Source organism: Argentina silus, assembly GCF_951799395.1.
Source record: "Argentina silus genome assembly, chromosome: 7".
Classification (NCBI taxonomy): domain Eukaryota; kingdom Metazoa; phylum Chordata; class Actinopteri; order Argentiniformes; family Argentinidae; genus Argentina; species Argentina silus.
Window position 1 is genome coordinate 11,631,933 of NC_139661.1, and position 12,162 is coordinate 11,644,094.

The 12,162-nt window shown below is 40.8% G+C and overlaps 2 protein-coding genes across 3 annotated transcripts; one reads left to right on the plus strand and one right to left on the minus strand.

Annotated features, from left to right (window-relative positions):
* Nucleotides 1-258: 258 nt before the first annotated feature.
* usp39 (ubiquitin specific peptidase 39) lies at nt 259-4,393 on the plus strand. Its single transcript, XM_083674226.1, has 13 exons — nt 259-429; nt 698-776; nt 882-976; nt 1,066-1,202; nt 1,308-1,460; nt 1,587-1,812; nt 1,947-2,021; nt 2,161-2,228; nt 2,454-2,642; nt 2,869-3,011; nt 3,218-3,353; nt 3,887-3,973; nt 4,100-4,393. The coding sequence occupies exons 1-13, from the start codon at nt 375-377 to the stop codon at nt 4,151-4,153; spliced, it is 1,497 nt and encodes a 498-aa protein (XP_083530352.1). The 5' UTR covers nt 259-374; the 3' UTR covers nt 4,154-4,393.
* A 929-nt stretch (nt 4,394-5,322) lies between these two features.
* sftpbb (surfactant protein Bb) lies at nt 5,323-8,769 on the minus strand. Of its 2 annotated transcripts, none has more exons than XM_083673788.1 (8): nt 8,600-8,769; nt 8,361-8,422; nt 7,607-7,681; nt 7,300-7,483; nt 6,890-7,032; nt 6,502-6,582; nt 6,135-6,245; nt 5,323-5,992 (listed from the first exon to the last, which is right to left on the minus strand). In XM_083673788.1, exons 1-8 carry the CDS (start codon nt 8,679-8,681, stop codon nt 5,957-5,959), a joined length of 774 nt encoding a protein of 257 aa, XP_083529914.1. In that variant the 5' UTR covers nt 8,682-8,769; the 3' UTR covers nt 5,323-5,956. The 2 variants fall into 2 exon arrangements, with proteins under 2 accessions (XP_083529914.1, XP_083529913.1); XM_083673787.1 differs by having other exon boundaries at nt 7,607-7,687.
* Nucleotides 8,770-12,162: the final 3,393 nt, after the last annotated feature.

Sequence of the window (12,162 nt, forward strand, 5' to 3'; positions counted from 1 at the left end):
TAAAATTGCACACTATGTTACGAGACTGTCTGCAATCTATTTTTAGCAGAGATCTCTCCCCAGCAAAAACATTTTTTCTAAAATTTGCTATCCCCATAATTATTTAGAAACATCATGGAAACTATTATGAAGGTTTAAAAATAGCTCTTTAGAGGCCCAAATGACAATGTCCAACTCCAATCTTTTTTTCGCAAGAGAGGTAAACTTAAACCATCGGGTAAGGTTCTAGTCGGCCTCAGATTTTTCTGCTACCGGGAGTTTTGGAGTGCACGGTGTTTTGTAGAGCTCACCAGTTAGCTAGCTAAATCAACTCACCCAGGTCAGGGTTTTAGTAATCTATTTGACAACTTTTGATACCCAACAAATATAACGCAATGGTCTCCGTAAAGCGAGAGAGAGAAGTGGACGTGGACGATGACGACGACGAAGGTGGAATAGCTACTTAACGAGTAACATTAACTGGCTAGCTAGTGTAGCTAACTTTGTCGAGTTAGCCAGCTAGATAGCTAACGCGTTATCAGGACGTTAATGTTAGCAAATCGTGTAATGTGTTAGCTAGCTATATAATCATTGCGAGTTTAGATCACTTAAACAATAAAATAAACTAACATAATTTACTCTCATTCAAAATGTATGACACATAGCTAACGACTGGATATGCAGCTTACCTGCTTCATGTAATTGTTTCTCTTCTCAGTGCCAGTAAAAGTTGGCCGCTCACACGACACAGAGGACCGCAGAAGCCGCCACTGCCCTTACCTTGACACGATCAATAGGTACAGTTACACACACACTCCCTATAAATATGGGGGATAGCTAAAGATAACATGTCTTGAAAGATTGAGTCATCTTCAAACTTCAACATGCACCTTCCCCAACAGGAGTGTGCTGGACTTCGACTTTGAGAAGTTATGCTCCATCTCTCTCTCTCACATCAACGTCTACGCCTGCCTCATCTGTGGCAAATACTTCCAAGGTAAAGTATCTAATGCTTCCGCTTGAATATTGTGAGTACCCCAGATGGCATCACTCCTAGGCTTAATCTGAAATGTGTGTGTCTTCCAGGTAGAGGTCTGAAGTCCCATGCCTACACTCACAGCGTGCAGTTCACCCACCATGTGTTCCTCAATCTGCACACACTTAAATTCTACTGTCTACCAGATAACTATGAGATCATCGACTCATCATTGGAAGACATAACAGTAAGGGCAGATATTTTCTTGCACACTGTAACGCAGGAAAGACCATCGTCATGGTTCAAATAAAAAAACAGAGCAAATCTGACATGTTTATCTTTTTGTGTTCAGTACGTTTTGAAGCCCACGTTCACCAAACAGCACATCTCCGGGTTAGACAAGCAGGGCAAGCTATATCGAGCTTATGATGGCACCACCTACCTACCAGGCATCGTGGGGCTCAACAACATCAAGGCCAATGACTATGCCAATGTGGTGTTGCAGGTAGGACTGTGGTGTTATCCAACACAATATCAATGGGTGACTCTCTGACCTGCCACCAATACCATACTGCCTAAACATTTTCCTATGTTCTCTTTCCTCTGTTGATGACTCTCTTTAACTCCCCAGGCCCTGTCCAATGTGCCCCCACTGCGGAACTACTTCCTGGAGGAGGAGAACTACATAGGGATTCGCAGGCCGCCTGGTGACATAATGTTCCTCCTGGTGCAAAGATTTGGTGAGCTGATGCGCAAATTGTGGAACCCGCGGAACTTCAAGGCCCATGTGTCACCCCACGAAATGTTGCAGGCAGTGGTGCTGTGCAGCAAGAAGAACTTCCAGATCACGAAGCAAGGTCAGGCACATGACACCAGAGAGGCTCAGTTCTCAGGATCTAAGTGCATTTAACACTTATCAAATGTATGTTTTTGGTAGATATTACCCTTTGTTTTGAGACTTAGCTAAACAGCTGATTTCTGTGTCCTGCAGGGGATGCTGTGGACTTCCTGTCTTGGTTCATGAATGCTCTGCATGGCGCTCTGGGGGGAACCAAGAAGAAACCTTGTGAGTGGGAGATAGGAGGGGACAGAGGAATATGTGAAGGAGTATATGACTTTCATATTTTGCACTGACTTCACCGTTCTAGTTTGTGGGAATAACTAAGATCTCTCTCACTTTCCCCTCTCTCTTATTGCCATTACAGCAAGCATTACCAAAGTTTTTCAAGGCTCCATGCGCATCTTCTCCAAGAAGCTTCCCCACCCAGACTTGGTCAGTGACTTTTTGCTGGCCCCATAGCTTGTGACTTAGCATTGTATTGCTTTATGAATCTACTGAAATCTGCCTCATGATTGAACATCAGTCACAGACTTGAGTCCAACTGTAGTTTGACTGGATATAATCAATATTGAAATGTGGGTCACTCAAGTGATTTGATTCATGACATCATATGAGTAGGACTTGAAAAAGCAAAATCTGGTTCGACTCTCTCTCCAGCCACCGGAGGAGAAGGAGGCCCTGCTTCTGAAAGAGGAGTACCAGGAGGAGATGTCTGAATCAACCTTCCTGTTCTTGACCCTTGACCTCCCCACAGCCCCACTGTACAAGGATGAGAAGGAGCAGCTTATCATCCCACAGGTCCCCCTCTTCAATATCTTGGCCAAGTTCAACGGCAACACAGAGAAGGTATTATTGCCCTCAATCGCCAGTTTACGTTAGCTCAGAAAAACAACATTCATTTCTGGGAGTGATGCACCTCCAAGCCAGCATACCATCTCTCTCCTCTTCCACTATCTGGGAGGAATCCTCTGTTTAAAAAAGTGTTTGAGTATGTTCATAACTGTCACCTTTTTAATTTATTCCCTCTTTTCCCCTCTACCCCTGCACCCCTCACTCTCATCTATGCTTTTAGGAATACAAAACCTATAAGGAGAACTTCCTCAAAAGGTTCCAGTTGACCAAACTGCCCCCTTACCTCATCTTCTGCATCAAGAGGTTCACCAAGAACAACTTCTTTGTGGAGAAGAACCCCACCATTGTCAACTTCCCTATCACGTAAGTGACTGTTCCCTCTCCAGTTACCACTCTAAGAAGGAACTTATCACAGTGGAACTTATCACAGTGCTAACTGTGAAGTTATTGCTTATTGGATGATGTATGTATAGGCCGAAACGTCATGTCTTTCAGGGTCTCTCTCCAGGTGCTTAGTGTGGCACCCTGTCTGTGTTTTGACTGTCCCGTGGCATTTGTTCCCATATAAGGAATGTCGACCTTCGTGAGTACCTGACAGAAGAGGCACAAGTCACAGAGAAGAACACAACCTATGACCTGGTTGCCAACGTTGTGCATGATGGGAAGCCCACTGAGGGGGCATACAGAATACATGTTCTGCATCATGTAAGTGGCAGCTACATGTTTAGAAATGTGTCTTATGTGTTCCACTGGTGCAAATTTGGATACCTGCCAATACACTACCAGTAAGATCAAAATTAGGGCTGTCAGTTAAATTTTTCCATTAGTCGATTCATCTACAGATTTAATCTGATGTGGAAATGTGATCTTCTAAAAATGTCAAGACAAGAAACCCAAAATGTTTTCTAAACAGTGAGTGTGGTAGTAATGGGGTATTTTACAAGTCAACAATGAAATTATGGACACCAAATCCAAGGTGTGAATTGTCCTTCCCATTCCCATAGATTAAGACAAAAGGTAGCGAATTGCCTTAACCGAGGTTCCTTGGTTCCTCTTGTTTACTTACTCTAGCTGTAACAGCTGTAAAACTAAAGCATTAGTTGATTCATCTATTGATATTTACATTCCTTAAATGCATGATGTATTTTTGGAAAACACTCATCCAGCTCAGTTATTGATATTTTTTATTGGTATCAGTAAAAGTCACTGCTCTAATTTGTGTTCCTCTTTCTCTAAAGGGCACTGGAAAGTGGTATGAGATGCAGGACCTGCAGGTGACTGATATCTTGCCTCAGATGATCACGCTGTCTGAGGCCTACATTCAGGTATGTAATGTTCTGCTGATTTATATCTAACATACATGTATATGTCTACAAATGTAAGACTCACTGTAACTTTGAAAATACAAATATATTTGGTCACATGCTAATGTATGATTGTTTATGTTCCAGATTTGGAAAAGAAGGGAGAGTGAAGATGACACAAATAACCACACGGGGGCGTGAACGTGGACTGGCTTTCCTCATTGTGTTTTACACTCATAGCAGGAGTGATGAGATCCTGATGCATGTGCTTGGACAAGTCCCAACAAGCCAATCGTAAAGGAACTGGACCCTCAAACTGTCCAAGATGACCTCAGGATAAGCCTCCAAGAGGACCATGACTTTTTATTTGTGGATGTCTACTTTTTTTTTCCCCCTCACTTTTAACTTTTATCTGACTGGGAATGGTCAAATAAACCAGCTCTAAAATGTCTGTCTCAATCATTGATAGGATTCTTAATAGTACACTTTTATTGGTAATGTGTGGTTACACTTATTTGGTGATGTGTTTTTTCTAGTTATAGAGTCATTCAGACCCAGAACTGTCACTAACTAATCTCTGAAGAGGAACAGAACAGAAGACTCCTGCATCATGTCTGTGGCTGATATTATTATTATAAGCTTTTATTTATATAGCACCTTTCATACATAAGAATGCAGCTCAAAGTGCTGTACAATACTGTGCAAAAGAAAAAAAAGGAACAGATAAAAAAGGAAAACGAGAACAACTAAAACATCAGCAAAGTGCTGTACAATACAGTGCAAGAGCAGATTAAAAACAAAAACAACTATAACATAATTAATCAATACTATAAAAGTAGCATCACTCAATCTAGTTGCATAGATAGTTGATCAATACAATAGAATCAGCAGAGATAGCAGCATAGATAAAATGCTAATTGAAAGCTAAAATGAAAAGATGTTTACTGAGCTTGCTTCCCTGATTTCTTGAGGTACCGTATTCCACAGTTTAGGGGCATAGTGAATAAATGCCACATTGACAACTTTCTTTTGGGTTTTGATAGTAACCTTCAATAAGCCGGCAGCAGAGGACCTGGGTGCTCTTGAGGGTATATAGATTGTCAGCGAATCAGTAAGGTAGGATGGTCCCAAACCATTTAGTGCGTAGAGTAGAAGGACTTTGATGTCAATTCTAAACAATACAGGAAGCCAGTGCAGAGCAGTTAAGATTGGAGTGATATGCTCTCTCCTCTTAGTTTTTGTCAGCAGCCTAGCAGTAGAGTTTTGAATTAGTTGGAGATATTAGATATGTGAATTTTATTTCTGTATAAGTCAAGTAGGGCCCATATTGCTGAAATGTTGTTATAAAGAAAGCAAGTCAAATGAGGAAGTACAAATAAATAAAACATTTTTATTTTGAAAACATGGCCAAATCTGCAGGTTATGAAAGAATGTTTCAACATGTTTGTAACTATATAACTGGAAATATTCTCCAATATTTTCACATTAAAAGCTAAACACTGTTCATCATTGTTTTATTATCATCATGTTTTATCTGACACCTGAAGTCAGTACTTTGAGTTGTATATTTAGGTTATTTTACATACAGTGAACTGAATTGTCAAAAAGCACTTGAAACTTGAAAGGAAATGCATTCATATAGAAAGAAGTCTTAAATATGTACTAGCTTGAAAAGTGCACACACCACAACATTTCAAATGCAAATGGTATGTAGTGCTTGTGTATAAATGTGCATAACATACTTATATCTGATGCTCTCAGTCATTAACATTATGTTCAAATTTGATTACATACACAGCAAATCAAACCTATGACAAATCACTATCTCAGTGCTAAAAGTGCAAATAAGGAATGCAGAAGAAATGGACAGGGATTTGAATGAAATCAACTATCAACTGTTCATTTCAACCGTGGCAAAGAAATGCATAAGCAACAGTGCAATACATTTTGTAACATGTTTTAAAGTTTTTATTAGGAAGATCTTGTAATTTGTGGTTCTCCATCCTAGTTCCACATGAACTTCTGGCAGAAGGCCACACTCTGGGGTTGGAATGAAAATGAAACCAATCAGATGTTTTACAATAGATAGAGCTGTTCAATGAAGTTGCTCTGTTTTATGTTGTTTAACACACTATAGACCATTATGGCAGACATGGCTTTTATTCTGATTGGATTTACTTACGCCACACTCCTGGGCAGTCTTCATGTCTCTGCAGCGGTAACTGGGTCCCCAGGTACAGTGGTCCTTCCCCAGGGGCTGCTGCTCTCTCACAGCAGTGCATAAATCCGCTCTCTGACAGACAGACAGAGAGAGAGAGAGAGAGAGAGAGAGAGAGAGAGAGAGAGAGATCGAAAGAGTCTGTTAACACTGACTAAGACCAGACATAGTCACCAGTCTATAGCCTACACAATCACACCACTGTTTTCACTGGGACAGTCACTCTATGAGGGCAAAGGCCATGTTAGTATGAGTGATGTAGGGATTTTAGATGGTAAGGTTAGGACTGTCTGACAAACACTGCAGGTGGAAGTGGACCACTGGGGTTTACCTCGCATGCATCTGGAACATCCACTTGGTTTCCCAGAACCTTCTGCAGCCTGGGGCCATAGAGTTGGGTGAAGCCTTCACACTAAAAAAAGTACAAAGACAGGAACAATGAGAGTGACCTCACTCCTTTTCAAAATGTGTCCAGCCAATTCACAGCTTTGTGTTATTGTCCTGTATCCTTTATGGTACAGTAACTGGTAACTACATTCTCTCTACTATTGCTGATGGAAACTCATAATGTACTGTACTCTGGGTTAGGCCTAAATAAATGAAGATAAACATTTGATTAAGTGTGTCTGAATGTGTCTTTAGGTTGCTTAATGGACACTAGAAGCTGGTGTAGGAGCTAGAGGGATGGGGACTGTAGGGTGTAGTAGGGCTAAGCAGACCTTGGGGATGGCATTGGGATGCTGCAGGCAGATAGACTGGAGGAAAGAGGAGCTCTGGGGTTCAGAGGCATTGAGACCAAGGTGGAACCGGCTCAGAACTGCCAGAGTACGGCAGGACTCACAGTCAGAGGGGAGGGGTATAACTGGGGAGGGAGGGACAGGGTCAGGGTTACACAGGGGCATAACAAGGACCAATGACTGATGCTCTAGGAAGCTTAAGTGAGACAGTATTCACAAACACTAGAGAGAAGACGAAGAGGGAAGAGAAGAGGAGGAAGTGAAAGTGAAATGTTTACACGAGAAACTACTTGATATCAGAATAGCCAAGAACATTCAAATACCCAACAAATTTAACCCGATGAGCGATAATGACAGAGCGTGGGCCTGACTCCATTTTTCCTAACACTCACCTATGCTGGGTGACTCCTGGAACAGACACAGGTGCAGCATGGCGCAGATGGTGTGAGGGGCAGCCGAAGACAACAGGAAGTCAACCACCTGCTTGCCGTACTTGTTGATAAAGTCATCACACTCGTCCTTATAGCTGGCAGGCAGGAGGCCACACACGTCATCCATCAGCTTCACTACAGCATCCTGGAAGCGTTAAGAGAAGGGAGAGGAGACAAGGGAGGGGAAAGGGGACAAGTGTGTCTGTGAGTGTGTTTAGTGAGTATAGACAAGTGTGAGAAAGAGAGAGAGAAACTTAGAATGAGTTACCTCAGTCCTCTCCTTAGGCAACAAGCTCTCCAGTTTATTAATTAGATAAACGCAGAAGGTACACTGTGGGCTGATCTGCACCTAGAGAGAATCAGTTGGTGAGGGAACTATTTTTAAAACGACTGACCAATAAGCCAGAATCACAAATTTACTAAATCGGCCAACATGAATTTCCTTGGCATTATGCAAAAACATTACAGTAACATTATTGTAAATGGCATTGTTCAGGCCAGGAGACGTTGCCCTTGAGGAGGTGAAAACATGTCATGGACAACTTGATGGAAATGTTACTGATAATCATGTCAGATAACACATGTTCAACCTTAAGTTGGTGAATATTAATTTTGAACAACCTCATATCCACCATAGTGGATACCCCCTCCCCAAAAAATAAGGAAATCAACACAATTCTGAGGTTGAAAAATGTCCTGATTCGTAAAAGCAGATGTAAAACAGTGGGTGTTTTTCTTAATCTGTAGCCAAGAGATAGGTTGTCTTATTTGTCCTAGAGAGAAACAAGATGTTCAATAGGGTACCACTGTATGTGAGGGTACCACTGTGTGTGAGGGTACCACTGTGTGTGAGGGTACCACTGTGTGTGAGTTCCAAAAGGTGCAGTGGTCTCAGTCATACCTGGTCCTGGAGTGCTCATGAGGGGCATGTTGTGATTTATTTTAGTTTCTCACATAATTTCAGCCCTTAAATCAAGAACAAGAATTAGAACAAGATTCAATGAACAAAAATAACATCTCACCGAAGACCCCAGTGTGATGTCAAATTGGATCCTGGCAGTCTCACTGAGGACCCTGGTCTCACCTATGAATAGCCACACAGAAGAACAATATTATTTGTTAAAGTATAAAGTAGCAGCAGAAAAGGCCAATCGAAATCAATATGTTTAGTTCCGAAATCTGATGGGTTACATTTTCGACAAACAAGGGCTTGACAAAGACGTAAAATTTCAGATTATAGCCAAGAGATAATTTTACTTACCGGGGCAAAGAGATGCAATGAAGATCATCAATATACATTCTAAAACCGCCATCGTATGAGTGTACTGCTTACATACATACATGTACAGATAGCGATTTAGGGTTAGGGTTAGTAGGAGTGTATCTTTAGCGATACCGATACCAGCATATCGAAAATGACATCTACGTTGTTCTCTGAGCTCCAATAGTGTAACTCCGCCCACCTCCTTCCGGTGAACGTAAATGTATGTAAATAAGAATTTATTCAAAATAAGATCGCCCACGTTAAACTTCATTTAGCATTTAAACATGGTCATTAGGGATCTAGGAACCACAAATAATATGCTAATTATCTTAAGAAATATATGTGAATCATCACCATAGAATATTTGGTATAGTATTGCCCCAGAAGAGTTTGTAATTGTTCTTATATCCCATTTACCCTGATGAAATAGCATTGCCCCAGAATAATGGACTGTACAGAAACATTTTTCAATCATTTCAATTCATCTCTGGTATCACTCTACTCGGCAACCAGTATTTGGTGGATGCAGTGATCTCTCGTGAATGTTAGACATTGCGATGTGAAGATTGAAGATTGTGAGTTTGATACACGCTTAAGGCAAGCTACTCCCCCACGCCGTTCGCCACAGTATGTAAGGATGAGGAAAGATTAATGTGAACATGGCCAGAGAACATTCTGTATGTTATTCTTGTCAAAGTTCTCATACTATGTAAGGAACAATGTGAAGCTAACAGAAAATAAGAAAAACTCATCATTTATTTTTATTTATTTGTTTAAGTTTTATATTATGGGCTGAAGTAAGGAGGTCATTGCATCAAGTGTCACGCCTGAGGTTGCTGTCTGGTGACTCTGGCGCCCTCCTCTGGCGATACGGGGCCAGTGGCCTCCCAATCTATCAGTATTGGTTTCACCTGTGTGTTCTGTCCCCTCTTTGTTATTTATAGCCTGTGTGTTTCCCCATGTCCTTGTCAGAGATTCTCCCTGTCTGTTCCGCCATTTCCAGTTGTTACCCTGTTGTGCTAGTTATTCCACTTATTAAGTGTGTACCTTGGTTTATAGAGCTTGTTTTCTCCACCCTTGTTTTACCCTTTGGTCCCAGTGTTTGTTTGTATGCCGTTCCCCAGTTTTGTGATTAAAACCCCCATTGAAATATACTTTATGCTGTCGTCTGAGTATCTCTCCGCACTTGGGTCCACCGCACTACCACCCGTTAACAATCAAGCACTGAAAGGGCAGTTGTTCTAACTGTATATTTGAACTGCCATTTTCAACAATAGCTGGCACCCCAAAAGAGCTCCTAGACTGCCTCTTGAGTTACAGTAATCAAGTACATTCAGTACATTTCCCTAAAAATAGCAACTCACCAAAATATACAATTGATCTTTGAAGAAACCATCACACAATCAATTGCTGTTATGATGAATTTCAATTATTTAAGATGGAAAGAACAGAAGAAGCTGACAGTCGACATTAGCAAAAAAAGAACCATCATGATCATTGTAATGCTGTGGAGATGTGCTGCTGGTTTGACCTTCCGTGTTAGGGATATGCATACTGTACCTTGACACACAAGCATTGTTCATCAACCCGAGCATGCAGAACTCTTTTGTTTCCTAATGTAAATAAACTTGACATCAGGCATCATCTGTCTGAGCAGCATTCCTTCTGCCACATCTCCCATGTTCTTTGTGATGTCTCTTCCTTGTGGTATTGAGGCCCCAGGTGAAATACTATGTTTATTGTGAAAGTCCCCAGAAGCCTTTTCACACAGAGCATATCATTATTTGAAAATAAGCTAACATTTCCTTGGTCCTCTGTGATACTTTGGTCCTCTGTGTGAAGTATTATCTGAAGTTTTTGCCCCTTTCTTGCTATTTATGTGGTGCCAGCTAGTACTCTTCCCTGTCATTCTATTGAAGCTGATATTATTACATTCACCAGGCATCATAGAATATTCTTGGCCTGGAAATCCCCTACTTCTCCTTTACTTTCGAGCTGGTTGAAAAAGAAACGACAACCTTTATATAATTTTTTATGATATAAATGATAATATTTTATAGCTGTGTAAGGGGGGGGGGGGTTGCTGTTTGTCTTTGGTACTGTACATATACATGTCATGTTTAAATTGTAAGATGTGAAATTTGTAAACGTGTATCACATTTCTCCACCAAACGTGAGATGGTTTTAATTTACACTGATCCTTGATGTCGTACTCCGTCTTACACTTTTGTTCTAATTCTTTCTGCTGAAAAACAGGTGCAAACTTGTCAAAGTCTTCCTTGTTTCCCTGTCCATTATTCATTATTTCATAATTATTTCATTCATTATTTCAGTGTGTCACTTTTAATTCCTATACATCATCACTGTGCTTTTCAACATGGAAGTGAAAAATAGGTCTCATCCAACAACATTCCAGTACTTCCAGTAGCTTATTGAGGATCAGAGAACAGTGGGAATTACTTTTGTTATGCTGGAAGGCATCCATGTGAAATCTATTTTATGATGGGTGGGTCTGAAAGAACAGTTAGTTTAAGAGACAGTCCACTACCGTACATAACCGACAGTACCTGTGTGTCACAGGTGATTGTTTTTTTCTGCTGGCGAGAACGATCACATTACTAATTGTAAGAGCTTTGGTTTCAATGATGCTATTGTACATTTTAACAATAATGGTAGGCGCCGCCAAGGCTATCGGCTGATGGGCCTGTGCTTATGCAGGGAGGGGGCGAGAGAGCAAAAACTATGGGGAGACTTTCTCATTGATCAATCGGCAAGATATGTCTGTTCCCCCATTACTGCGCTCCCTCACCACTACCTCCAAAACCACCGCTGTTCATGTGGTCAATTATACAGTGCTTCTCAACAATGGCTATAGAACTTTAGAGGTGTGACACAAAGTATTTACACAAGTTGTATCAGTCGTATGAAAGTGTATAACTGAAGTTGAGACTGGCAGGTGTATTAAAAAAAAATGGGTTGTAGAGTTACATTACAATGACAAAAAAGAAAACAAAGAAGGTGTGCTTCCTGGAGAGCCAGAGTTTCTGCATTGCAAAGCTCCTGGGTGATGATGATATGGGATTAACCTACTGTTTGATTTGTTCTCAATTGTCAACCTACATGTGCCTCTGCAATGCAATTACAATGCTGCGCAACCTTTATTCACAGACAAACCTGATCAAGTTACTATAGGATTTTCCTAAAAGGATTTACTTCAGATAATATACTGTAGATTTATATACTGAAGAAAGTTTTGTAATAATTTCACTGTTGAACAGGTCACTCCAATGAAACATTTGCAAATGAAGACCTGGAATTTGTCATTCCTTCTTTTGAAACATAGGAGGGGGGGACTGGGAGGCTTGCCTCCTACAACCAATTAAAAACATTACAGCCCTCTGGCATGAACTTGGACTTTGATATTAGACCATTCCTTTAATGATTTTGATGCCATACCTGACTGTGGTTTCTTCCTTGTATAATATGTATAATATCTCTATATATTTATCTGCATCCATATGTGAGCACTGATGATTAAAATTGTGTTATTTCTGTCTTCA

What these genes read in the sequence shown, in the direction of transcription:
- usp39 (XM_083674226.1), top strand. Translation starts at nt 375, where the DNA reads ATGGTCTCCGTAAAGCGAGAGAGAGAAGTGGACGTGGACGATGACGAC. An exon ending in CTTCCAGATCACGAAGCAAG is followed by an intron (nt 1,813 to 1,946) that starts GTCAGGCACATG and finishes TGTGTCCTGCAG; the next exon opens with GGGATGCTGTGGACTTCCTG. An exon ending in TGTCTGAGGCCTACATTCAG is followed by an intron (nt 3,974 to 4,099) that starts GTATGTAATGTT and finishes TTTATGTTCCAG; the next exon opens with ATTTGGAAAAGAAGGGAGAG.
- sftpbb (XM_083673787.1), bottom strand. Translation starts at nt 8,681, where the DNA reads ATGTATGTATGTAAGCAGTACACTCATACGATGGCGGTTTTAGAATGT. An exon ending in TGCCTAAGGAGAGGACTGAG is followed by an intron (nt 7,484 to 7,606) that starts GTAACTCATTCT and finishes TAACGCTTCCAG; the next exon opens with GATGCTGTAGTGAAGCTGAT. An exon ending in CCAGGAGTCACCCAGCATAG is followed by an intron (nt 7,033 to 7,299) that starts GTGAGTGTTAGG and finishes CTCCCTCCCCAG; the next exon opens with TTATACCCCTCCCCTCTGAC.